The 25,955-nt window shown below is 39.2% G+C and overlaps 1 protein-coding gene across 6 annotated transcripts in view; it reads left to right on the top strand.

The window, feature by feature from the left end:
- The window catches only part of GLIS3 (GLIS family zinc finger 3), a 493,388-nt gene that overhangs the window by 9,046 nt on the left and 458,387 nt on the right, over nucleotides 1-25,955 (top strand). For 2 of the 6 annotated variants that reach the window (XM_052644745.1, XM_052644746.1), the window contains exon 2: nucleotides 5,399-5,885. The exons of the other annotated variants lie outside the window; for them this stretch is intronic. In XM_052644745.1, coding sequence (XP_052500705.1) covers nucleotides 5,498-5,885 — 388 coding nt within the window. In that variant the 5' untranslated portion in view covers nucleotides 5,399-5,497. The remainder of the gene's footprint in view (nucleotides 1-5,398; nucleotides 5,886-25,955) is intronic. 6 annotated transcript variants of the gene reach the window in all.

Here is a 25,955-nt window from a genome sequence, read left to right on the forward strand (position 1 = left end):
TTATTTTAATGGTGATTATATTGTTTGAGTAATAGCCAAACATCTTAGTATTCAAAATAAATATGTTAATATTCTTAAATTACCTATATTAGACCTTGGGAGTGCCCAAGTGGCCATGTGGTCTATATGTGCTAACTACCAGGTGTAACCTCCTTGACTTTTCACTCCACATCCTAATGACGTGGAATCATTCCAGCTCTATTTCTGTGTAACTTCTGTTGTAAATTCTGTGAGTCTATCAGTCTTACTGTATAAAGTTATGAAACCACAGAAATGATCAGCTATACTTTGTGCTGGTTACTTAATATACTTTCAATTTAGAGATATGATATTGTACACATCCAGTGCGTTTCCTCTATAATATCCTCCAGCTTCACAGGCACATGTTTGCACTTTTCTGTTGTTAAAATTGCAGACAAGAGTAATTTTGATTTATTGGTGACATCTAATATAGCTGTGTTTATATTGTTGCCAATAAAATGACTTACACGATTGGTTTTTGTTTATACAATCTTTTCTGAGGAGTCAGTCACCTGTGTTAGGACAAGGTACATTCTGCTTATTAAAATGAACTCCTGGGATCTAAGAACATTCAGCTCTATCTGTCCTTGATTGAATTGCAAAATGTGCTTTACACTGCAGCCGTGCATGAGAATAACTTATATTATCTATCAATAGGCTTTTCATTTCTATATTCTTCAGGCTACAAAGCTGTAACTAGAGAAACCCATGGGAATAGCATGGGCCTATTAGTGATCAAGGCAGCGATGGTGAAAAGGCAACGTTAATGAAATTATACAATCATTAACCCGAAGGGGAAAAATAAAAAGAATCAATAAAAACTCTATTTTAGATGGTTTATATGTATATATAAGAAGTCAGCTCAGGGGCGATTTGTTTGCTGACCAGTGTTTGTGTCTCATTATCAGGTTTTCTGTGCAGGGTGAGAAATGCTTGTGGCATAAAAGGAATGGAAAATGTAACAAAGGCTAAATGTAGCCTAAGGAAATGAAATGATGTATGAAAATTAATAATTAACTGGCTCATCAGATGAATTATGACTCTAGATGAGTCTGTTAATAATATTAAGTAAGAAAGGGCTTTTGGATGTAAATAGACATTATGGAACTCATGTTTTTGGAATTTTCTTGAAGAGATGAGTTAACATTGCTTTTTTAAATCTTTTAACCTACAAGGCATAGTGCCTCAAGCGTTGGGTAGAAGGTAGAAGTATGATCTTGTATTTTGATTAAAGTCATAGCTTTTCTAGAAATCTATTGAAATTATCATTAAATGACATTGTGCCTTGGTTTCCTTAGAAGTTAAGTAACTTCCTCTCTGACCTGACTTACAACAGTGTGTCTTAAGAGTTTTAATGTGGTCAAAAGGAAAGATTTATTAACTTATGTTGACTCATAGTGGAATGAGTAAACATTTTCATTGTTTTAACCAATGGAGTATTAAAAATCTACATGTGTTAATATGTCATATCCAAAGTACCCCAAATTTATCCTTCTGGATGTTTCTTGCTTTTTCTGTTTCTACTTTTTTTTCTTTTCTGTTGATGCCTGGATTAGTCATTGAATGGAGGACAGAAGAGAAAGTAATGCTGGAGAACGTAAGATTTTAAAGAGAAAAAATGCTCTTCCAGTGGAATCCTACCAGTCAGGTTTTGATAGTGATTAGTTATGATTTTACTTGCTGGCCCAGTATAGGAAATTTTAACTCGGACGTTCATTTTTCAGGTGAATGTTTTCTTTTCGCACATTGCTGATGTGGAAGCCTCCTATCAGTTCTTGTTTTGATGGAGTTGGTAGAGATTGCTGTTCTTTTTTGCTTTCATATACACCCAGTCCCTTTGATTAAAGTGCCACAGACATAAAATCTACATATTTGGGCTTCCCTGGTAACTCAGGGTAAAGAATCTGCCTGCCAGTGCAGTGGACATGGGTTTGATCCCTGGTCCGGGAAGATCCCACATGGCTCAGGGTAACTCAGCCTATGGGCAACAACTAGTGGGCCCATGGTCTAGAGCCTGAGAACGGCAACTACTGAGGCCCGTGCGACCTGGAGCCCCTGCTCTGCAAACAGAGAAGCCACCACAATGAGAAGCCCCCACTCACCACAACTAGAGAAAGCTCGAGCAATAACCAGCACCCAGCACAGCCAAAAACAGACGTTTTTAAAAACTACATATTTATCCTTCTTCATAGTTAATGAGTGTTTTCTATAATCTTCCTTTTCTTAATTATCTGAAAGAACAAAATTTCAAGTGATTATCACCAAATTCTTCATCTTTTGTGGATGAAAAACTGTCCAGAGAAGTTATACATGGTTTGCCACAAGTAAAACTCAGGTCTCCTAAATTCTCGTTGGGAATGCTGTTCACTCTGACTCAGTGAGGATGGGTCTTTTTTACAAGTTAGTTGTTTATTCCTCTTTTGTTAGCAAGTAGGCTCAAAATTACACATGATCATATAACCTAGCCAAAAAGCACATAGAATACTATATAATGTGAATAAACAAATTGATTTTTAAATTCTGGTATCTAATGTTTGAAAAATATGCTTTTATAATTAATGTGAGAACTGGATTATTTGGCATATTTTTCATACAGTTTATTTTATTTTTGTCTTGAGGCTGGTTTTTCTCAGCTCACACAACATTGACCTATTGGTTTTTCTTTATGGTTTTAATCACTTTACTTTCTGGCTGTTGCTTTTTTAGTAATAAAATTTAAGTACATTTTTTGTTGTTATTTTTACTTTCACCCTAAAGCTATTTAAAACAGGAGTGTGATTTATAAAAAATAAAAATAAAATATTCAGGTGAGTTTGAGTTCTTATAACTAAGTTCTTAGTGCTTTAATTATTTTTCCTCTTACTAACTCACCTTCTTAATGGTTTAGTACTTACTTACATGTTTTCATCCACATTTTTGATGAGAATTCCTGCTTGTATATGATCTTACTGCCAGAACCAACTCCTTTGTTTTTAAAAACCTGGAAATGGGCACAGTCTGCAGATCTGCAGACACTTGTCACTTGGACCGTGGTCTTAGTGACTCATATTTCCTGTCATGTTGTATAATTCTCATTTTCAACAAATTGCCAATACAATATATTTATTTTGCCTTTTTTTTGATTGGTGCTGAATAAGTGCTTTCTTGTGTAGGGTTCAAAGTGCTTCAGAAAACACTGTTTTATCAATGAGTGGAAAATAGATGGCCAATATCGTCTGGCAAAGCACAGAGACATTAAATGACTCTTGCCCACAATCAACCAATGAATCAGCAGACCAGCTGGTAATACAGTTGAGTTCTTCTAAATGGGTAGAAAAGCAGAAAAGGCATTGGGATTTTTCCAGCATTAAAAAAAAAAAATCTTACAACCAGTCTGATACAGGGTTATTTCTTATTGTTTCATAAATAAATGATGCAGGTTTGAATAATCTGCATTGCATTTATTTGTCCCTTCTTGGCTACTGTAGTGGAGGGAAAGAGGAATGAGACCTAGGATTGTTTCTGAGGACTAGATGGCGTGTCAGTATTAAATGTGGCAGACTGATAGAATTATTAGTAGAATGGAGACTTGATAAAGTTAAAGAAAGCATTCTAGATTTATATTGTTGGTAACCTTAGAAGTTCCTCAATACATGGACATACACAGTCAACTTAGCAGAAGGCACAGTGAGTGCTTGGCTTGAAAATTAAATACTACAGATTTCCTCTGCTATCTGAAAGTAAAGTGGTCATAGGTCAGCTGAAATGGCATAAAGTTAAGAAGCAATTTCTTAGGATACATGTTGCTAAGGGATGTACAAAATAAATTGAGATAAAGTGCAGATGCTCACAGACACAGTCTGATGCTATGGAGGCTTGAAGTTGAGATGCTGAGTATTGTTCCTAGGGAAAGGAGCTTGATGCTGCTGACCTCACTGCTCGGGACGAGGACTGCCTCTGTAATAGCCCCCTGCGGAACAAATGCTGAACGACGTTTTTGTTTTTCGCTTTTTTTTCTTAAGAGTGAAAATCCCTCCTCAAATTTCTTTTGGTTAGTGAAAGTGGTTACTAAGATAAATCTTCTGAAAGTGATGTGGCATAAAGTGAACTTTTGAAAAGCAAAGGATACCTGTATTTCTGATTTTCTAAAATGATAAAGAAAAAAGAAAACCTCTTCACAAAAAGGTTACCATGGTTGATATCCTGTGCTTGATGATTTACGGGGCATTCTTTTGGGAGATGAGTTGGAACTATTCATCTAAGACATTGAGTGGACCATAGGAAAAAGGAAGAGTCGTCCAGTTGAGGATATCTGGCCATTACTACTTTGCACCCAGTCTGTATTTCTTGTTTGTCCAACGGCTTCTTCCCAGGACTGTCACGTTTACTTAAAAGAATTCAAATTGCGACTGAGTCTGTCATTTATTTGGAGTAGTGGCACTTAGTCCTTAGTCATGGCAAGACATACATTAGGGAACTATAGATCAAGAGAGGAAAAAGCCTTTCCGAATGATTTGTAACCAGGGAGTAGTGACACACGGATGGATGATGATGTCCTGTGGCCACATCACTACTTTTGGTTCTCCCTCTGCCACTTGAGAAAGGGGGTGGCAGGACGGCAGATGGAAGCTTCGTGGAACTGCTGTCAGTGTACTGTGCATGGTACATGGTGAACATACTCACCTTGAGAAGGGTTGTTTCGTCCTTATGCTCTCTGTAAAGCATTTCACACAGCCTTATCCTTTTCTAGGATCTTACTGGAAGGTGAGAGTATTGTGATGTTGATTATATTTTCATCCCCATAAACTCGGGATCAACATAGAACTAAGACTCTAATGCTGCTGTAAATATTTAGATATATGAAACCTTTATGAAAGTGCCATGCCAATTTTAAAAAATCTTGTGTTAATCTAGGGACCATGAAAAAATTGCTTGTTAATGTCCTCACAATCTCATTTAGAGTTTATATCATCTTTCTGTTTGTTTACTGAAAACCTTCGAGCAGTAGTCTTACAGCTCATGACGGTGATGCATTTGGGTTTCCCAGGATGCACCATAACAAATGTGAACTAGTACAGACAGATCCTCTATGGAGCAAAATAAGTTTCATTTTGCGAGCTGGCACCAGTAGATTGGTTATAGTTGCCAAGAGCACTGTATTGAGAACAGTTCAGTGGCAAACAAAACAAAACAATGCAGTGATCCATAATCCATGTCCACCATGAATGCAGGAGGGGAGAGTGCCTGCCAATGAACCATGTATTTGATAACCATGTTCTACATAAAAGACCGTTTTGCTGAGTGCTTCCTGATATGAATGCTACACAGGTTGAAAGCTCATTGTAACTTATTTTCCTTTTTCCTTTTAAAAAATGCCTGCATTTATTTTTTTAAACAGGCTAATAAACCACACCATGGATAACTTATTGGACTTTGCCTGAAAGGAATCATTAGTGTCATTGGATATTTGACCAACCTGGCTACAGGTTTTTTCAGAATGAATGGAAGGTCATGCAGCATGAATCTCCACCGGACATCAGGAACCCCACAGGGGCCTGGGATGGTCAGTGGCCAACACATCCCTCCCATTCAAGCCCATTCGGGGACTCCTGGCCCCTCATCCTGTGGCAGCACCACAAGCTCTGCCATTGGAAGCCTTGCTAACAGCCTCCATCTCAGGATGCCCTCAGGAGGAGGGATGGCTCCTCAGAGCAACGTGAATGAGAGCCCCATCCACCTGCCTGCCTTGAGCCCCAGCAGACAAGTGCTCACCAGTGGGAAGCCACGTTTCCAGGTCACCCAGGCTGGAGGCGTGTCAGGGCCACACACGGGAAAGCCAAAGCAGCCGGAGTTTGGAAGCCCCTTTCCTCCAAATTCTGGGAAAGGTAGGATTGTCTTTCTGGGATCTTTTAAAAGTGGACACTGTTGTTTTTCTCTCCCTTGTCTCTTCTCTGCAAGCAAATCCTATGGAAAAGTACATGATTCAGTGTCAGGCTCAAAGTCTCATAATGCTATGTAGCTTCCTAGGAAAGGATGTGAATGTGCACATTTGTGTGAGGACGAGGGCACCACAGTGGTTGATGTACTGTTTCATGGACTGTGAAACAGGGCTGAAGATGAGATGGAAAGATTGGAAACAGGGAGGTAGCATAAGTGTCATAGAGGAAACCAAGAGCATGTTTAGCAAGACCTTGCCCCCTGGATGCACAGAGCTCCATCTTGTCTTACCAGGAGCTAGATTCTGCAGGCCGTGGAGGTGACGGCTGACTGCAGCTGTCATTATGTTAGTTGGATGCTAGAAGAAAGGTGATGTTTGGAAGGAAAAGGATTTAAAGTGGAGAAATTTTAATAGCCAATAAAATGAGGAACAAGTACAAAAAATGATAAAAAGATATTCTTAGAGCAAAACCTATAATCTTTCTAACATAGCTGGTGACAATAGAGCAAGCAGCTAGAAAAGTATATTGAAAAGATGTATGTCTGTGCTTGTGGAGAACTAGAAAAACTTGCCAATTTGAGAGAGATGAGTGCAGAGAGAATGCTTCCAATTCAGTAGGTTTTGAATTACCATAGCTATTTTTTTTTTTTTACCATAGATTTTGAATTAAGAATAATTGTCAGAGAATAACAAATGATTTGAATGACTTGCTCTGTCTAGAAACTGATACTGAGTTAACGAGGTTATATTGCTAATGATATGTGTATGGGGGCTAGAAAAAGGAGCATGTATATTATGTAAAACATAGCTTGGTCGTATAGAAGAGCATGATTATATTTTCCTCTGGGTATTTTTACCATTTCGTTTTAAATGCCTATACTCAGTGTTTATGTGTGTACGTTCTCAGTCATGTCTTACTCTTCCGAACGCTATGGACTGTAGCCTGCCAGGCTCCTCTGTCCATGGGATTTTCCAAGCAAGAATACTGGAGTGGATTTCCATTTCCTCCTCCACGTGTTTATACCCCCAAATAAAATTACTAGCAGCCTTGTAAGTGGCTATTTACCTGGTTAGCTCATAACTTAGCCAATTATGATGAATAAGGCTTTATATCAGGCAGGTAACCCAAAAGTTGTTTGTTTTAGTGTCTATGTATTTCTGAGTATGGAGAAGTTGATATAAATGGATAGACTAAAAAACCTAAACATATGTGTAACTTTTTTTCTTTTCTTTTTTACTTATTTATTTTGGTCTAGGTTTGTTTTGAATTGTCTTATTTCTCAGAGCTAACTGATATCCAGTGTAAGTACAGGAAAATTTTCCCTGGGGGCTGCATCCAAAATAGCTCTGTCATTGTTGGGTTGCTGTGTTCCTGACATGGCAAGCTAAGTTTCTTAATGTCAAGCTCATGTGTTTGTATTTACAGGGGCTGAGGCCCAGTACAGTTTTTCAGCTCATGCTTGACTAGTGAACTGTAGCTTGCTTTTATATATATTTGTGTTTGAAATCCTGACTTGCAGGAAATAGTGGTGATAATATTAAAAACTTGTACTTATTATATAATAACTTAGCATGTGTTAGGCATTGCGTTAAGTGCCTTCCAATACATAATCTCAGTTATTCCTCAAACACTCCTGAGTTGTATGCTATTGTTGAATAAATGACAAAGGAATTAAAGTCTAGAAAAAAATAAGTAACTTAAGCCTTGTCAGGCAATAAGGAGTTTGGGAATATTACTTTGATAGTGACTAGGTGTGTTTATAATTATAGTCATAGTTGATAAAAACTGTTTCAGGTACTTAAGGAATAACAAACTCTCAGGGCAGTTCATCATGGAACTCATGTAAAAATTAGCACTGCTTCCTGATTCTCCTCTTTTTGATTTTCTGGGTCCTTGCTTAGCTTCCAAGCTTGCAGTGCCTTTTCTAGATCTGCATGATTAGGGCATGCAGAGACATGGGTAAGGAGTTGAGGACAACTATTATTCTTCCTCACCTTACAGGATGGATGCCACTAGTGGCCTGGATGTTACCAGGAGTGGCTGATTGTGTCCCTCTCAAATCTTGGTTGACAGTTTCTAAACTAAGCCAATAACTGAGAATGGCGATCTGGAACTGATTGAACTTCATCGAGTTATTTGTTCTACAAATAATTATTAAGCATATGTTATGGGTGAGCTACTGTTTTGGGGATTTGTTGCTGTTCAGTCGCTAAGTTGTGTCCAACTCTTTGAGACCCCAGGGACTGCAGCATGCCAAGCTCCTCTGTCCTCCGCTATCTCCCAGGGTTTGCTCAAATTCATGTCCACTGAGTCGGTGGTGCTATGTAACCATCTCGTCCTCTGCCACCCCCTTCTCCTTTTGCCTTCAATCTTTCCCAGCATCAGGGTCTTTTCTAATCAGCTGGCTTTTTGCACCTGGTGGTCAAAGTATTGTAGCTTCAGCTTCAGCCTAAGTCCTTCCGATGAATATTTGGGATTGATTTCCTTTAGAGATGACTGTGGCTTAGATCATGAACTCATTATTGCAAAATCCAGACTTAAAGTGAAGAAAGTAGGAAAAACTGCTAGGCCATTCAGGTATGACCTAAATCAAATCACTTATCACTATACAGTGGAAGTGATGAATAGATTCAAGGAATTAGATCTGGTAGACAGAATGTCTGAAGAACTATGGACGGAGGTTCATGACATTGTACAGGAGGCAGTGACCAAAACCATCGCAGAGAAAAAGAAATACAAGAAAGCAAAGTGGTTGTCTGAGGAGGCTTCACAAATAAATGAGAAAAGAAGAGAAGTGACAGGCAAGGGAGAAAGGGGAAGATACACAACTAAAAGCAAAATTCCAGAGAATAGCAAGGAGAGATAAGAAGGCCTTCTTAAATGAATTTTAGGGATGTGATAGCCAATTAAACTTAGTTCTGGCTTTAGGGAGTTGAGAATTTAGAAAAGTAAATGAACAGTTAAAATAAAGCATGGCTGAGGCTGTGGTAGACATACACTCAAGGTGATAGGGCAACATTTGAAGGGGTTCCCAGCCTGAGCTTGAAAGGTGGATCTGGGAAAAGAGTAGGGGATCTGGGCAGATGCCTAAAGAATGAGGGGCTAACTTTACAATCACAGAAGAGTATGTCCTGTGTGTATGTGTGTGTGTGTGTGCATGTGTGTGTGTGTGCGTGCATGTGCATGCATGCACGTGCCTGTGAAGGGGCAGGGACTATCTGGAATTTGCTCTGGGTAGAGAGAAAAGCACACTCAAAACCTGGAGGGGAGAGACCATAGTCCATTTCATAGACTTCCATCTGGTTTCACATTGACGGGAGGTGTGGAGACCTGGGTAAGAGATGAGGCTGGAAAAGAATAAGCAGCAACCAGGTGAAGGGTCATGAGTGACATACTAAGGAAGTTTGGATCTATCTTGAGGGTGCTGGCAATCTGTGGAAGGATTCAACCTCAGGGTTGATGCGATAAGCTTGAGACTGACATCTCTCCCTGATTTTGCCACTGTTTTCCCGTGCACTGTTGACAATGTCATGATCCAGAAGGATAAGTGCCAAAGAACTTGTGACTCTGTGGGTGTGTTAGAGTTTTTCAGAGACACAGAACCAATAGGAGGTATATTTATATATCTTTCTATACATTGCCAACAGAATAAGTTACTTAGGGATTGTCATACAGATAAACATCTGACTTGAAGACTCAAAAATTTCCAGTTGGAGCCTCAGGAGAAATATAAATTTGATTGTAATGTTTATGTTACTTAAGGATTGAGTTCTGTTCCTATGAAAACTCAAATAGCCATGAATTTAACATTGATTCCCGAATAGTGTGCCAGGTGTGCTGGGGTACCACAGGAGACTCAGAGAGAGCTATGAGATGTTTTAAATTTTGAAGGAAACATGGGATATGTGACATCCCTGCAGGCAAACCACTAGTTTGAGGAGGTTCACAGTTTTAACATTAGATTATGGTATGTTCTTTTTGATGATATCGTAACTTTGAGAAACTACATAATTGGTAGTTGTGATTAAGAAAAGCAAGTAGTTTGTACATCCATGTTCAGAGCAACATTTTTCACAATAGCTAAAGGTAGAAGTAACCCAGGTGTCCATCAGTGTAGATGAATGGGTAAACAAAATATGTCTTATCTATCAGTTCAGTTTAGTCGCTCAGTCGTGTCTGACTCTTTGCGACCCTATGGACTGCAGCAGATATAGTCATATTTATACAGTGGAATATTATTCAGTCTTCAAATGGAAGGAAATATGACATATGCTATAATATGGATAAACCCCTAAGACATTATGCTAATGAAATATGCCTGACAAAGAAGGACAAATATTGTATGATTCTTCTTATATGAGGTTCCTACAATAATTAAATTCATAGAGACAGAAAGTAGAATGGTGGTTACTGTGGACCAGGGAAGGAGAGAATGAGGAGTTATTAACTAATGGGTACAGGGTTTCAGTTTGGGAAGTTGAAAAAGTTCTGGAGATAGGTGTTGGTGATGGTTGTACAACAGTGTGAATATAGTTAAAACCACTAATCTGTACACTTAAAAATGGTTAAAATGGGACATTTTATGTTACATATATTTTACGACAATAACAAAAGCAGGTGCTCAATGAAAATCAGTGTGGAATAGGAGGTGAAGGTGGTGATGTTCAATCTGATTCCAAGATTTGAGAAGTAGCAGAAGGCATGATTGAAATGCACATCCCATTAATAATTGTGGTTATTTAAAAATGAAATAAAAATGATTTTAAAAATTTGTTATTTTTTCCAACAGATAATGTTATTAGTACATAAATACTATTAAGTTATTGACACCTAACTACTTAATAAACAGAACTGTTAGATGTTCCTTTTGGCCTAGGGGCACCATGAAAAATTTGCTGAGACACTAAGAATTCCATGAACTGAGAGCATCTGGGAACCTCTGTCATAGGAGTTCATTTTTCCCACAGAAAGAGCAGTTAAGAGTGGGTGACTGCTGTTAATGGTTACAAGCTCGAGGAAGACAGGCCCATGATCATAACTGTCTTTGTTAGAAAAGACAAAAGGTTCTACTCCCTTGGAATCTACCTCCTTTCACTGGCTTTTCCAGAAGCTGCATTCAACTACTTCCATTTGTAGGTAACTAATCCCTTAAATAAAACATATTCTTCATTCCTAAATATCTTTCTTTAAAAGTTGGATTTTTTTTCCATTTCATTTTGTGTTACCTTCTATTGTAGTTTACTTTTTGGCGTTTGCCATCTTTATCTCTAAAGTAAGCTGAAATACTTGGAAGTAAGCTGCAGACCCTGTGTCCCTTTACTCCCAAATTCCTAAGCAGTTCTCTTTCATGCTATATACCTAAAATACATTAATCATAACCAAGAAATTTAGCTTTGATACAACAGCATTACTTATAAACAGTTATATCTTAAAATATAGGTCACATTCAGATTATGTATTTTGTTTTACTTAATCATGATTTATAATATAAGGTATTACTCCCCCCCCCCCATAATCCAGTCTTATTTGTAGCCATTAAAAAAAAAAATCTAGGATCTAATAACAGAGAAGGCAATGGCACCCCACTCCGGTACTCTTGCCTGGAAAATCCATGGACCGAGGAGCCTGGAAGGCTGCAGTCCGTGGGGTCGCCGAGGGTCGGACACGACTGAGCGACTTCACTTTCACTTTTCACTTTCATGCATTGGAGAAGGAAATGGCAACTCACTCCAGTGTTCTTGCCTGGAGAATCCCAGGGATAGGGGAGCCTGGTGGCTGTCGTCTGTGGGGTTGCACAGTGTCGGACACAACTGAAGCAACTTAGCAGCAGGATCTAATAAAAGATCATCCACTGCATTTGGGTTATATTTGGTTGTCATGTTTCTTTGGTGTCCTTTAATCTAGAATGACCTACTCTCCCTGGCTTTTTTTGTGTTTTTCATGGCAAAAATGAGTTAATATTTTTTGAAAGTTCAGGTCAGCTGTCTTGTCTCACAACCTGATCAGTCTAGTCATTTTATCATAATTGGGGTCAGATTAAACATTTTTGGCAAGAATACCACATAGGTGGTTTGTGCACCACCCATTGTGTTATATCAGGAAGCACTAAATGGTAATTTGTCCTAGTAATTGTAATGCTGCTTTTGGTTGTCTGTCTACGGTGGTGTCACTAGACTTCTATATTGTAAAGGACACTTTTCAAAATTAACAAATAATCATATGTGAATATCTTTAATAACCTCTCATAGGATCTATTGATCTTTGTCTGAATCAGTTATTATGTTGCTGATTGCATAAAGGTTACTTTCTGATTTTATCATTCCTTCTATATTTATTAGCTGGTCTTCTGGAAAGGAGAACTTCTCTCCCTTCTCTTTTAGTGTCATTGCAGATTCATTTATTCTTTTAAAAAATTCACTGTGCTATAACCCATTTCCATCACTATTTTTTCTGATGGTCAAACTGTCCCAGATTTGACCAATGGAAGCCCCTTCAGGTCAGTTCTTATGTCCTTTTGACATGTTCCCATTAAGTTCTTCCTTACTTTGAGACACAAAATATTCTATTATCGCTTGTACTTCCCTGCCCCAGACCTGGAATCAATTTTCCCCAAAAGTTAAGGTTCCTTTTAATGGGAAATAATATTTGGGAAATTGGATGAGAAGGTATTCTTATTGGCTCTGGGATATCATTGCTTCTAGGTCCTTTCTATGGACAGAGTGAGGAAATACACCAGAACAAGGTAATGAGTTCCAGTTAAAATATAACATTACAGAGTTCTTCCTCACACTTCCTCATTGCAAAGCTGTCAGTGAGAACGCTGGTTCTCAGGAACATGGGTATATTTTTATTTTCTGTGTACTACAACTAAGAAAAATTTAGCTTTGTATTTCTAAGATATATAAATTTGTTTAAAAAATGATTGCTTACGGTAATTAAAAATGTAAATTTTAATGTGTTGAAATAAGAATTTTTATATTGATCTTTTCACTGAGTGTGGAGGACATTCTGCAGCTGGCAGCTTTCTGACCCTCCCATAATTGGTGAGTAGAGAATCCCAATAGTGGTGTTTCTCGCTGCTTTCTTCTTAACAGTTACAGACTGTAATTAGACTGGGAGAAATGCATTTTTCAAAGCATCTGGGAAATTGGTTTTATGATCCTCACTATAAGTGTGTTTGACACAGCTATTTAAATACTTAAGACAGTTCGCAGTAGCCCTAGGACTATATAATTGGAAAGATTTTCATTGTAAAGGTGTTTTATTTTACTTCAGGGCCTCTGACATTTCTTGTTGGGCTCTGCTGTCCTTGGAGACAAAGGGAGTTAGTTATTCATTAGTGCTTGTGGGTTATTCATTATTGTTGGTCAGAAAAAGCAAAATAATATCAACAGAGGACACCAAACTAATTGGAACTTTAAACTTCTTTTGTGTCACTTAAGGTTGGTGTCTCTTATAAAGAGATTTCTTCGTCTAAGAAAATGTGTTGTGTGAGCCTGGGAGGTCTAAAAACTAGTGTATTTTAAATACTACATCAAGTTTTATTTTTATTGTCCATGGTTTACTCATTCAATTGGTTATGATCTGGAGCTTAGGTTAGAGCTTAATTTCTTAGTGGATCAACAAGCTTCATATTTTTCTCTTACTGTTATATCAGGAATTTTAAAGTCTGCCACTGATTTAAAAAGCTACTTTCCTATATCATTGCTTCACTTATGTTGATCCCTGGTAAAATAACAGACAATAAAAAGACCTGCTAACATCAATGGGTGAAGCATGTTAAATGTAGTCATGTTAGAATTGGGGCAAGAATAGCAACTGGGGATCCCACATTTTTGAAGAGTTATAGTTGATATATTAGCTTAAGAAAGTTGGGGCAAAATATGTGGTTACTTTTTTCCCCCTCACTTCTGCTTTTTAATCAGTTATATTTCCTTGCACTTCCAGTGTGGCTTCCTGCAGAATTAGAGCAATTAAAGTTAATATTCCATAAAAGATTCCAAAAATAACCAAACCAGTCAGAGACCAAAGGCTTTATTTCAGTTGAAGTGACCAGAATTTTCATTTTGTCTTGCCAAAAAGGCAGGTGAAACACAGTGTTTAGTTTTGCTTACTCTTTGGGCTGCACAGGGTTCACTTTGTGTGATATATTGATGCTGGATATAAGTCAAATTGATGATGGATTTCCAAGTATTACTGAATGGCAGACACGATTTGTTCCAGTTGTAAAAGTGGTTTGTCAGTCTCGTAACTTTCTACCTTTAAAAGAATATTCCATTTAACACCCCTGCCCTCTACATATGCCTCAAATGCTACGGGACATGAAGTTGAAATGTTACATTTGTTAGTTACCCACATCATTTTCTAAAGCTGTTGAATAGCAACCACTTTTTTTTTCTTTTTTGATTTATCTGCACTGGGTTTTAGTGGCAGTGTGCGGGATTTTTGTTGCTACATGAGAGATCTTTCATTGTGGCATGTGAGGTCTAGTTCCCTGACCAGGAATCAAACCTGAGCCCCTTGCGTCGGGAGCATGGAGTCTTAACCGCTGGACTACCAAGGAAGTCCCTAAACTACAATAACTTTGGATTTGTACAGTACTTTGTAGTTCATAACCTTTCATAGTGACCATTTTGTATGATTTGATCAAAGGCATCATCCCATAGGGTAAGGTGAGTGTAACTGGTCCGATTTTAGGGATGAAGAGACTGAGGCTCATTTTCCTAGAGATCTCATTTTTCATGTGCTGCATGGATTAACACTGAACGGCACTCTGCAGTCTGGGAGCTCCTGTTAGAAGAGTGCCGAGAAATCTTGCCCATTTTGTCCATTAGAATCAAAGGTTACTGCTATTTCTGAAATAGTATACCTTTATAAACTCAAAACTGTTCAGTGGTCATTTCTATCCATGAGCTGAGGCTATGGGCCCTTGCTCCTGCTTTAGAAAATTGTACATGACAGTTTTCAACAAGTCCTTCTGAGCAGTGGGGGCATTGTCTACCCAGGAGACATCAGGCAGCCTTTACATGATGGGTACCCGAGTGACATCAGTATATGTACAAGCATGAAGTCTTTAAACCCAGGTCAGAGGATATCATAAATACATGAACAGATTTGCTCCTTCTAACGTGTCATGTTTTAAGGATACAATGGGTGGTGACTTGTATTTAATACCTATTTTCATGGCTGCATTATTTGAATAATGAAAGAAATAGAAGTTCTGTAATTGGACCTGACATAATAAACAAGTTAAAAAATGAGACTTGTGGAAGAGGATCTTGTTAGTCAAGGATACTCTGAGGCCAACAGCATTAGCATCTTCTGGGAGGTGGTTAGAAATGCCCAGTCTCAAGACTCCCCCAGATCTACTGAGTTGGATCTTGCATTTTAATAAGATCCCTAGATGATTCATGTGCACAGGGTTGGCTAAAAGGTGACTGCACAAAGCCCTGTCTCAAAAGGGGTGCCCTGTGCTTGGGGTATAATGCTCTGTGGTGACTGACTTGACATTCTTGCTAATTTTATCTTGGAAGTTATATTTTGTGAGTGAAGTCTGGTGGGACACTGAAACTTGTGGGAAGCAGGCTTGAAGTCTTAGTTCAAATGTATGTAGTTCCACACCTTGCCAGGATGACCGCTGGCTCCCCGCCCCACTCATTGTCCACTATTGCCCTGTGCCCTCAGCAGGGACCTTGAGCATTGGTATGGTGAGGTCAAGGTCAGATACGTACGCCCCATGTGCTCAGTCATGAGTGATGCTTTGGGCACTTTGAAGGCCTGTGTTCACTCTGTCAGTATCCCTGTGTGGAAGCAGCACAGTGTTAAATGGCAAATAAAAAATATCATGGTAAGTCAAAAGATGGGAGAAGAAAGGAAAATGCTGTTTTCCTGCTCTTTGGAGATGGAATCCAGCATTTTAGTTTTGGTCCTTGTAAATTATGCTTATTGAAATTTGACAAGCTTTAGTATAAGAGATGGAGAAGGAAATGGCAACCCACTCCAATATTCTTGCCTGGAAATCCCATGGACAGAGGAGCCTGGAGGACTGCAATGGGTCACAAAAGACTCAGGTAGGACTTAGTGACTGAGCGTGAGTGTAGATATAAGAGAAAGTGCATGGACACAATTCAGAAGACCCACATCTCTCTCGTTCATGCTTTGCTGGTGTGTGACATTGGGCAAGCCAGTAGACCTCCTTGCTTCAGTTTCCTCATCTGTAGAATGGGGGTGATGTCTTATGCTCCTTTCCAAATGGGCTGGGTCTAGGTAAAGGGCAGACCTGGCAACATGTCTTTGAGTAGGAGTGTGTCCAAAACACCCCTCATCTTTGGCTTTGGTTTCATGCAGATGATAAGCAAACTTGGGCGTCATGGCCTGAGAGTGGGATGGAGGTGAAGGGCAGGGTTCAGAATGGGAGAAGAAGGTCAAAAACCTCATTATCAAGTCCTTGGGAGTGGATGGAAAGCACAAGTCAAGAACTGAGGAAGGCAGGAACTGGGGATTATGGGTAGGAAGAAGTGAGCATCAGACAACTTGTGAGCTGCACGCATGGGTTTCCCAAGTGGTTACCCACTTGTTTGGAAATCTCAGGCACACATGAAATTGTGGAATAGAAAAGATGCTTGCTCCTGAGACTTAAATTTGATGTTAAATATGAGAATACATTTTATGCCGTCAACTTCCAGGGACGTGTAAAGTACTGTCCTTCCCTTATTATAAGGGCAGCATGGATCTCCACTGGGGCTTCCCTGGTAGCTCAGCTGGTAAAGAATCTGCCTGTAATGCAGGAGACTCCAGTTTGATTCCTGGGTCGAAAAGATCCCCTGGAGAAGGGATAGGCTACCTACTCCAGTATTTTGGGGCTTCCCTCATGAGAAGAGTTGACTCATTGAAAAAGACTCTGATGCTGGGAGGGACTAGGGGCAGGAGGAGAAGGGGACGACCCAGGATGAGATGGCTGGATGGCATCACGGACTCGATGGACCTGAGCCTGAGTGAACTCCGGGAGGTGGTGATGAACAGGGAGGCCTGGCATGCTGCGATTCATGGGGTTGCAAAGAGTCGGACACGACTGAGCGACTGGACTGAACTGAACTGGTGGCTCAGACAGTAAAGAATCTGCTTGCAGTTCGGAGACCTGGGTTTGACCCCTGGGTTGGGAAGATCCCCTGGAGGTGGGCATGGCAGCCCACCCCAGGATTCCTGCCTGGAAAATCCCCATGGACAGAGGAGCCTGGTGGGCTACAGTCCATGGGGGTCACAAAGAGCTGGACCTGACTAAGCACAGCACAGCACATGAATCTCCATAATCCACAGCACTTGTTGCTGAATGGGATGGCCGCACCTCGATACCAATTCATTCATGGATTTTTCCTTTGAGATAATGGACATTAGCTTAGTCATAAGTTCCAAGTCTAGGCAGTTTGAAAAGCTACCTGTTGTGTGGCTGAGAACCCTAAATTCTGTCTTCACAGTTTGCCTCAGAGCTAGAGAGAAAAAATTAATACACGATAACCAAAACTTGAGACGAAATAACAGCGTTTAAACTTGTCTTCCATCTAAAGATTTTACTCTAGATAGAGTAATCATATAATTTATTATCCAAACCAGAACACTTTCAAAAGTGAGGTGAGGTGAGGTGAGGTGAGGTGAAGTTGCTCAGTTGTGTCCGACTCTTTGCAACCCCATGGACTGTAGCCTACCAGGCTCCTGCCTTCATGGGATTCTCCAGGCAAGAGTACTGGAGTGGGTTGCCATTTGAAATGGAACCCTATTAATAATTATGCCCGACTGCCCTGGATGAACTGGAATGAAGGCAATGTCACTATACATTTAGCGGGAAGTCTCATTGTGTTTAGAAGACTCAGCATCTTACTCAACTGCTTTAATGTAAAGTAGTTCAACCTACTTGACAGGATTAGCCCCGTTTTAAGTTATTTTTTCAAAGTTCTTTCTTGGGGCTATTGAGTGATTATTAGTATATTATGTAGAATATATTAGTTTCTAGTTGTTACAGAATTGAAAATAAGTGAGCTATCAATTATTTAGCATTTTGTATAACTATGCTTAGCTTTACGTATTTTACGTTAATCCTTCCCAGCTCTATGGAGTATCCCCATTGAAAACACGAGGAAAGAGAGGCTTAGAAAGATTAAGAAACTTGACCAAGAACGTATGGGCATTTTAGCCCCTTGCCTCACTGACTTCACAGCCCTAAGTACTTGTATAGGATGTTGTTCTGCCTTTTTTGGCACAGAGTTTGCCCTAACAGACTAGGTTCTTGGCAATTAAGTACAGTTTCCTGAAAGACATATCTATCATAATTTCTACTATGAGTAGTGTAATATCTAGTGTATATTTATTTTGAAAAGAACAGTGAAATGAAACAGAAAACCACTATCAAGTAAATTTTGCAAGTGCTTATGTTAATTTGTGTTAAAAGTGCCCCTCCTTACTTGATTAAGATAGTAGTTTTGGTGGCAATTAGGTAGACAATGTGATATAAAAAAGAAAGATGCAATAATGGCTAATTTTCCTGAACCCTTACTCTGGGATAGCTTCTGCACTGAGCAGAGCTGCTGGGCCATTCAATTGGAGAATAATCCAGAAGGCCTAACATGATGGCCCTGGAGTTCAGTTTCTTTTTAATCCTTGTAACAACCCTATGTGTCATTAAGATTTAAGGTTTGAAGAGGTAATTTAGCAGCCATCACATGGCTAGTATGTGGCAAACCTGGGAATTGAATTCAGGTACTGTCTGAACCTAGTGCCTTGGGTCTTAACCATCCTATTATGTTCTACTGGGACGAGTCAGGTTATGGGGGCCAAGCTGGAGACCAGGGATTTCTGGCAAGTGCAGTTATTCACCAAGTATCTTATTGAGGCCTCTTATTGGTTTCAGGTAGCTGAAATCCACTGTGCTAGCTCATGTAAAAAGGAATTTATTGTAAGGAACCAAGGGTGTTTCATGGCACCCCAGAAGAATATGAAATGGCAACCCACTCCAGTGTTCTTGCCTGGAAAGTCCCATGGACAGAGGGGCCTGGTGGGTACATTCCAAGGGATCACAGGGAGTTGGACACGATCGAGCGACTTTTACTTCACTTCACTTCAGAAGAAGATGAACTATCAGATCTTCTGAAGGCTATAAGAACAGTGACTTCTCCATACTCCTTCTCTCTAGGCAATGTGATCTTTTATCTCTGTGTTTTTTTTTTGAACATTACTTCATTCTTCTCCTGAAGATTGCTTTTCTGTATTATTTTTTTGGTGTCTGTATTAGTCAGGGTTCTCCAGAAAAATAGAACTACAGGCTTCCTTGGTAGCTCAGCTGGTAGAAGAATCAGCTTACAATGCAGGAGACCATGGTTCAATACCTGGATCAGGAAGATCCCCTGGAGAAGGGATGGGCTACCCACTTCAGTATTCATGGGCTTTCCTGGTGGCTCAGGTGGTAAAGAATCCTCTTGCAGCATGGGGGACCTGGGTTTGATCCCTGGGTTGGGATGATCCCCTGGAGGAGGGCATGGCAACCCACTCCAGTATTCTTGCCTGGAGAATCCCCATGGACAAAGGAGCCTGGCAGGCTACAGTCCTGGGGTCAGGACTGAGGGTCAGAAAAGCTCAAAAAGAGTTGGACATGACTGAGCAACTAAGCACACACACACAGACACAGATACACACACAATTTATTATAAGGCATTTTGCTATTAGGTAGGCAGAGATGTACCAAAATCTGCAGTTGGCAAGCTGAGTACCCAGGAGGGCTGATGGTTTAGTTCTAGTCCAAGTAAGAAGGCCTGAGAACCAGGAACGCCTATGGTGTAAGTCCAGTTCAAAAACAGGCAGCCTCGAAATTCAGAGTAAATGTTTCAGTTTGAGTCCAAAGATGGCAAGATGCCAAGGTCCCAGCTAAAAGCTGTCAGGCAAGAAAAGTTCTTCCTTGGTTGCAGGAGGATTCATTTTTTGTTCTGTGTATACCTTCAACTGATTGGAATAGGCCCACCCACATTGGGGAGGGTAGTCTCCTTAACTCAGTCTGCTATTTCAGATTTTAATCTCATTTAGAAATACTTCTCAGACATACCCAGAATAGTGTTTGACCAAATATCTGTTCACCCCATGGCCAAATTAGGTTGACCCATAAAATTAACCATCATGATATCTGTGGTCTCAACATGACTTTCTTCCCTAGCCCTAAACATGTACTCAGAACTTCTGTGCTGTGAGTCTACTGGGTAGTGTTTCTCTATCCCATTTTTAGGTTCCTTGGAAAGAAGGAGAGTCTCGTTGGTCCACCTGGTGTCAGGTCTGGTTGGGTTAGGGAGAGACTCATGAAATACACATGGGTCCCATCTACTCAGAAAAGGAACATGTAGACTGAGTGATACCTAGGACTTAGTCTCCTAAATAAAGGTGGTTTGGGGATAAGTTTCAAATAACAGTGATGTTTCCAAAGGTATCACAGAAATGGTGTTCTTTAGCTGGCATGATTCCAAAGTAAGGGAGAAGATTTTGGAAGTATGGCCACCAGCAAAAGTTAATTCTAAGAAAATTTATTTTTTTTAATTGTTATTTTTTAAAAATTTAAATTTAGTTATTTTAATTGGAGGCTAATTACTTTACAATATTGTATTGGTTTTGCCATACATCAACATGAATCTGCCACGGGTGTTCCCCATCCTGAATCCCCCTCCCACCTCCTTCCCTGTACCATCCCTCTGGGTCATCCCAGTGCACCAGGCCCAAGCATCCTGTATCCTGCATCGAACCTGGACTGGCAATTCGTTTCTTATATGATATTATACATGTTTCAAAGCCGTTCTCCCGAATCATCCCACCCTCTTCCTCTCCCTCAGAGTCCAAAATACTGTTCTATACATCTGTGTCTCTTTTGCTGTCTCGCATACAGGGTTATCGTTACCATCTTTCTAAATTCCATATATATGTGTTAGTATACTGTATTGGTGTTTTTCTTTCTGGCTTACTTCACTCTGTATAATAGGCTCCAGTTTCATCTACCTCATTAGAACTGATTCAAATGTATTCTTTTTAATGGCTGAGTAATACTCCATTGTGTATATTTATTTTTCTCCTTAAAAGATAAACTACTAAACTGTGATTATCATTGTGATACTTTGTATTAGTTTTCAGTTCAGTTCAGTTCAGTCGCTCAGTCATGTCTGACTCTTTGCGACCCCTTGAATCACAGCATGCCAGGCCTCCGGTGAACTCCCGGAGTTCACCCAAACTCATGTCTATCGAGTCAGTGATGCCATCCAGCCATCTCATCCTCGGTTGTCCCCTTCTCCTCCTGTCCCCAATTCCTCCCAGCATGAGTCTTTTCCAATGAGTCAACTCTTCACATGAGGTGGCCAAAGTACTGGAGTTTCAGCCTCAGCATCAGTCCTTCCAAAGAACACCCAGGGCTGATCTCCTTTAGAATGGACTGGTTGGATCTCCTTGCAGTCCAAGGGACTCTAAAGAGTCTTCTCCAGCACCACAGTTCAAAAGCATCAATTCTTCGGTGCTCAGCCTTCTTCACAGTCCACCTCTCACAGCCATACATGACCACTGGAAAAACCATAGCCTTGACTAGACGGACCTTTGTCGGCAAAGTAATATCTCTGCTTTTGAATATGCTATCTAGGTTGGTCATAACTTTCCTTCCAAGGAGTAAGCGTCTTTTAATTTCATGAGGCCCCTAGAGTTTATAAGGTAACTCATTTTTTTAATGGTACCTAGATTTTCAATTCTGGATGTGGGAATTAAGAAAGAGCATGTAATAGTTGATCTGTTAAGCATTTATATTTATGTTCCATTGAGAGTTTATTGAAGGTGAAGATTGCCAGGGTTCAGATACTCAGACCTATGATTTCTATTTGAAATCACCTTGAACAACGCAGCAATTTGAAGTGGTTTGGCTGTCAATTTAGAAAATTTTCAGCATAGCTATTTCTTGTTGCCTTGGGTTATATATTAAGAGAGTGTTTATTCATGATTTGAATATTCTTGGCGTATATGCAAGTTTTATGCCAGTTTTGTTAGAAATCTGTCAGGCACAAAACATATGCAATTCATCAATGAATTAAATATTTTAAAAGTTGGAGTACATCGATTGGGTGTTGAAAGTACATTTTCTTACATATTTGGCCCAAGTAATTTCCTCACGTACATAGAAGCAATTTCTGTACAATTATCTATACATTATTGTGACAGGCAGAATCTAAGATGGGCCTTGATCATTCCCATCTCCTGGAATTCATGCCCTTGGGTAGTAGCCACTCCTTGAGTATAGACTGGATGTAGGGACTTGCTTCTAACCATGATAAAGGTGATAAAATGTCACATCTATCATTAAGTTACAAAAGGTTTCACTGTTGTCCTGCTTGCAGACTCTCTTAATTGTCTTCTTGGTTTGTATCTTTGACGAAGAACGCTGCAATTTTGGATAGGCCCATGTTGCAAGTAACAGAGAAGGGACTCTGCCAAAAAAACAATGAAGAACTGAGTCCTCAGTCTGTCAACTGTCTGGAAAGTGAATTCTACCAAGAGCTATGTAAGATCTGAAGTATATGCTTCCACAGCTGAACATTCAGATGAGACTAGCTCTCACTGACACTTTGATTGCAAGCTTGTGAGAGACCCTGAAACAAAGGACCCACTCCAGCCATATTCAGATTCCTGAAGCACAGAAACTGAGATAATAATATATGTATGTTATTTTAAGCTTTTAAGTTGCTGGTAATTTGTTATGTGTGTGTGTGCTCAATCTCTCAGTGGTGTCTGACTCTGTGACCCCATGGACTGTAGCCCACCAGGCTCCTCTTTCCATGGAATTTTCCAGGCAAGAATACTGAAACAAGTTGCTATTTCCTGCTCCAGTGGCTCTTCCTGACCGAGGGATTGAACCAGTGTCTCTTAAATCTCCTACATTGGCAGGTGGATTCTTTACCACTGTACCACCTGGAAAGCTGTGGATAACTAATCATATTATCATCTGGACTTTTCTCTCTTTCAAGAAGCACTAGAAATTATGTAACATCTAGGAGCAGGTGGGTAGGAATTAACCTTTGGGTTTTTTTTAGATTTTTAATTTTTAAATTTATTTTTTATTGAAGTATAGTTAAATTACTGTGTTATATTAATTAGTGCTCTACAGCAAAGTGACTCAGTTGTATATATCTTTGTACATTATTTTTCATATTATTTTCTATTATGGTTATCACAGGATACTGAATATAGTTCACTGTGCTATACAGTAGGGCATTTTTGTTTATCCATTCTGTACATACCGGTTTGCATCTGCTAATCCCGAACTCCCAGTCCGCCTCTCTCCCACCTTCCTCCCACTTGGCAACCACAAGTCTATTCTATATGTCCCTGATTCTGTCTCTGTTTCATAGATAGGTTCATATGTGTCATAGTTTAGATTCCACATGTAATACATATGGTACTTGTCTTTCTCTTTCTCACTTACTTCACTTGGTATGATAATCGCTAGTTGCATGCATGTTGTTGCAAATGACATTGTTTCATTCTTTTTTGTGGCTGAGTCATGGAGTTAACATCTGTTGAAGGCCCATGGCATGGAAGAGATGGTGACAGGCTCTAAGACTCAGCAGAGCCAAACTGTAAGGCCTTTTTCTATTACCTCCATTTTACAAATGTAGAAACAGACATTCAGAGAAGTGAAGTTATTTGCTCAAGTTTACATGAATTATAGGAGACAGAATCAGGGTTTGAATGTGGGTGTCTCTTACTCCAGTTTCTCTTTTCCTTCCATGCATCTGGCCAGCACCTTCAAGCTATGGGAAACACTGGTGTGACATTTTTGCCTAGGAAAAAAGGATTAAACAAAGACATTTCATCTTTAAGCATTCACCAAGTAACCCCGTACTCTCGGTGGCTTGTTGAAAGGACCAATCCCCCACATCTGGTCTTTCTTCTCAGTGTCGTGTTCCCACCAGATATTCTTTTGCTTCTCTTGTCCTGCCCTCCGTCTCCATCTAAACCTGCATTTCATAGCCCTACTTTTTATTAACTTCTTTATTATTCTCAAACAAAATTCACGAACAGTATTGTCTACCTATGGATATAATTTTAAAAATTTGATACAATTTTATAACTAAAGTACAAGGAAAATGAAAACAATTTATAATAAAACAAATTGCATTTAAATATGAAATTATTCAAGCACACCTACACTAAAAGACATAATGAAGTAGATAAGCTTGGACCTAAAAGTGAAATTAGTTAGAATTCTGATGATTTAGAATTGTATTTGTTGTACTGGTGACTCAGATATCTAGTTGTTTGCTTTCAGTGATAGGATTTCATGAAATGGTGGACAATACTTCATAGTATTTCTATCAAAATGATAATTTACTTGATTTTCACTATCATTTTATTTTAGATAATTAAGTATAAATAAGAATTATGAAAATAAAATTGACTTAGGTTCTAAACTCAGATGATTATTAACAGGTTTTTACCTACATGAACCTCTGGTGAGACACTTGAAAATCATCTTGGATAATTTTTTATTGTGTGGCATCCCTTCAGCACTGAATGCCGATAATGGTAACAACCCAGAATGTCCCCACAACTTCCAGATGGCTCCTACCAGGCAGTGTCCCCCAAACCCACTGACATAAATCTAAGTTTGCTTTTAGCAAAAGAGATGATCAACTGATTAAAAGTATCATAATCATCAGAGGTGTTTTTTTTTAATTGGGTCAATACCTTAAGACAAAGAAAGACATCATTTATGGTAGAACTTGTTTGTGGGGGGTAGAGAAGTGCAGTGTGAAGAATGAAGAGGATCTCCTTTTTGCAGCCCTTAAACTACTTGGCATATGTGTACTCTTTATATTTTTGATTCTAGCCTTTCCTCTTAAATCCCTTTTCTGTAAGCTCCATATATACTTTATATGACAAAATAGATGTCTTTCTAAATAAAATTCTTTTTACATTTTCTGATTGTATTTTTAAGAGCTTCTTTATGTTTCTAGTGCTGTCAAAAAAATCAACCGATGTTTTCTGTTTCCAACATGATATCGTGCTAGCTACTAGGGAGTCAAAGGTGAACAAGATGCAGCCTGAAATCTCAGTATATTTGTGATTGTAATTCAATCTAGCATAGCATTTACAGGGCAAGGTACAATGCTAGGCATTCTATGATCCATGCACACATATATGTATATACATTTATGTTTATGCTTTTAGGGAGTGGACACATACATATAATTATGAGGAGAATCCATATAAACAAAATCAAATGTGAAGAAAGGAGAAACTTTAAAAAGCGAGAGGATCTTCTCAACCCAGGGATCAAACCCAGGTCTCCCACACTGCAGGCAGCTGAGTCATTAGGGAAGCCCCTAAAAAGCAAGAGATTTTATAAATTTTAGTTTATTAACAAGGATAAACGAATTTTATAGGATTTGTGTACTTATCTGTAACTTGTAACATGTAAGTATGTATATAAGCCTTTGAAATGATATATATTATGTGAACTATATATATGTATATAATATAACTGTATATACTGTAAATAGCCCCAGCAGGAATGAAGAAATAGAGCCAAAGCAGAAACAATGCCTGGTTGTGAATGTGTCTGGTGGTGAAAGTAAAGTCCATGCTGTAAAGAACAATATTGCATAGGAACCTGGAGTGTTAGGTCCATGAATCAAGGTAAATTGGAAGTAGTCAAACAGGAGATGGCATGAATGAACATTGACATTTTAGGAATCAGTGAACTAAAATGGACTGGAATGGGTGAATTTAATTCAGATGGTCATTCTATCTACTACTGTAGGTAAGAATTCCTTAGAAGAAATGGAGTACCCCTCATAATGAACAAAAGAGTCCAAAATGCAGTACTTGGGTGCAATCTCAAAAATGACAGAATAATCTTGGTTAATTTCCAAGCATACAGTTCAATATCACAGTAATCCAAGTCTATGCCCCAACCACTAATGCCGAAGAAGCTGAAGTTGAACGGTTGCAGGAAGA

This window comes from Budorcas taxicolor, chromosome 8 (assembly GCF_023091745.1).
Source record: "Budorcas taxicolor isolate Tak-1 chromosome 8, Takin1.1, whole genome shotgun sequence".
Taxonomy (NCBI): domain Eukaryota; kingdom Metazoa; phylum Chordata; class Mammalia; order Artiodactyla; family Bovidae; genus Budorcas; species Budorcas taxicolor.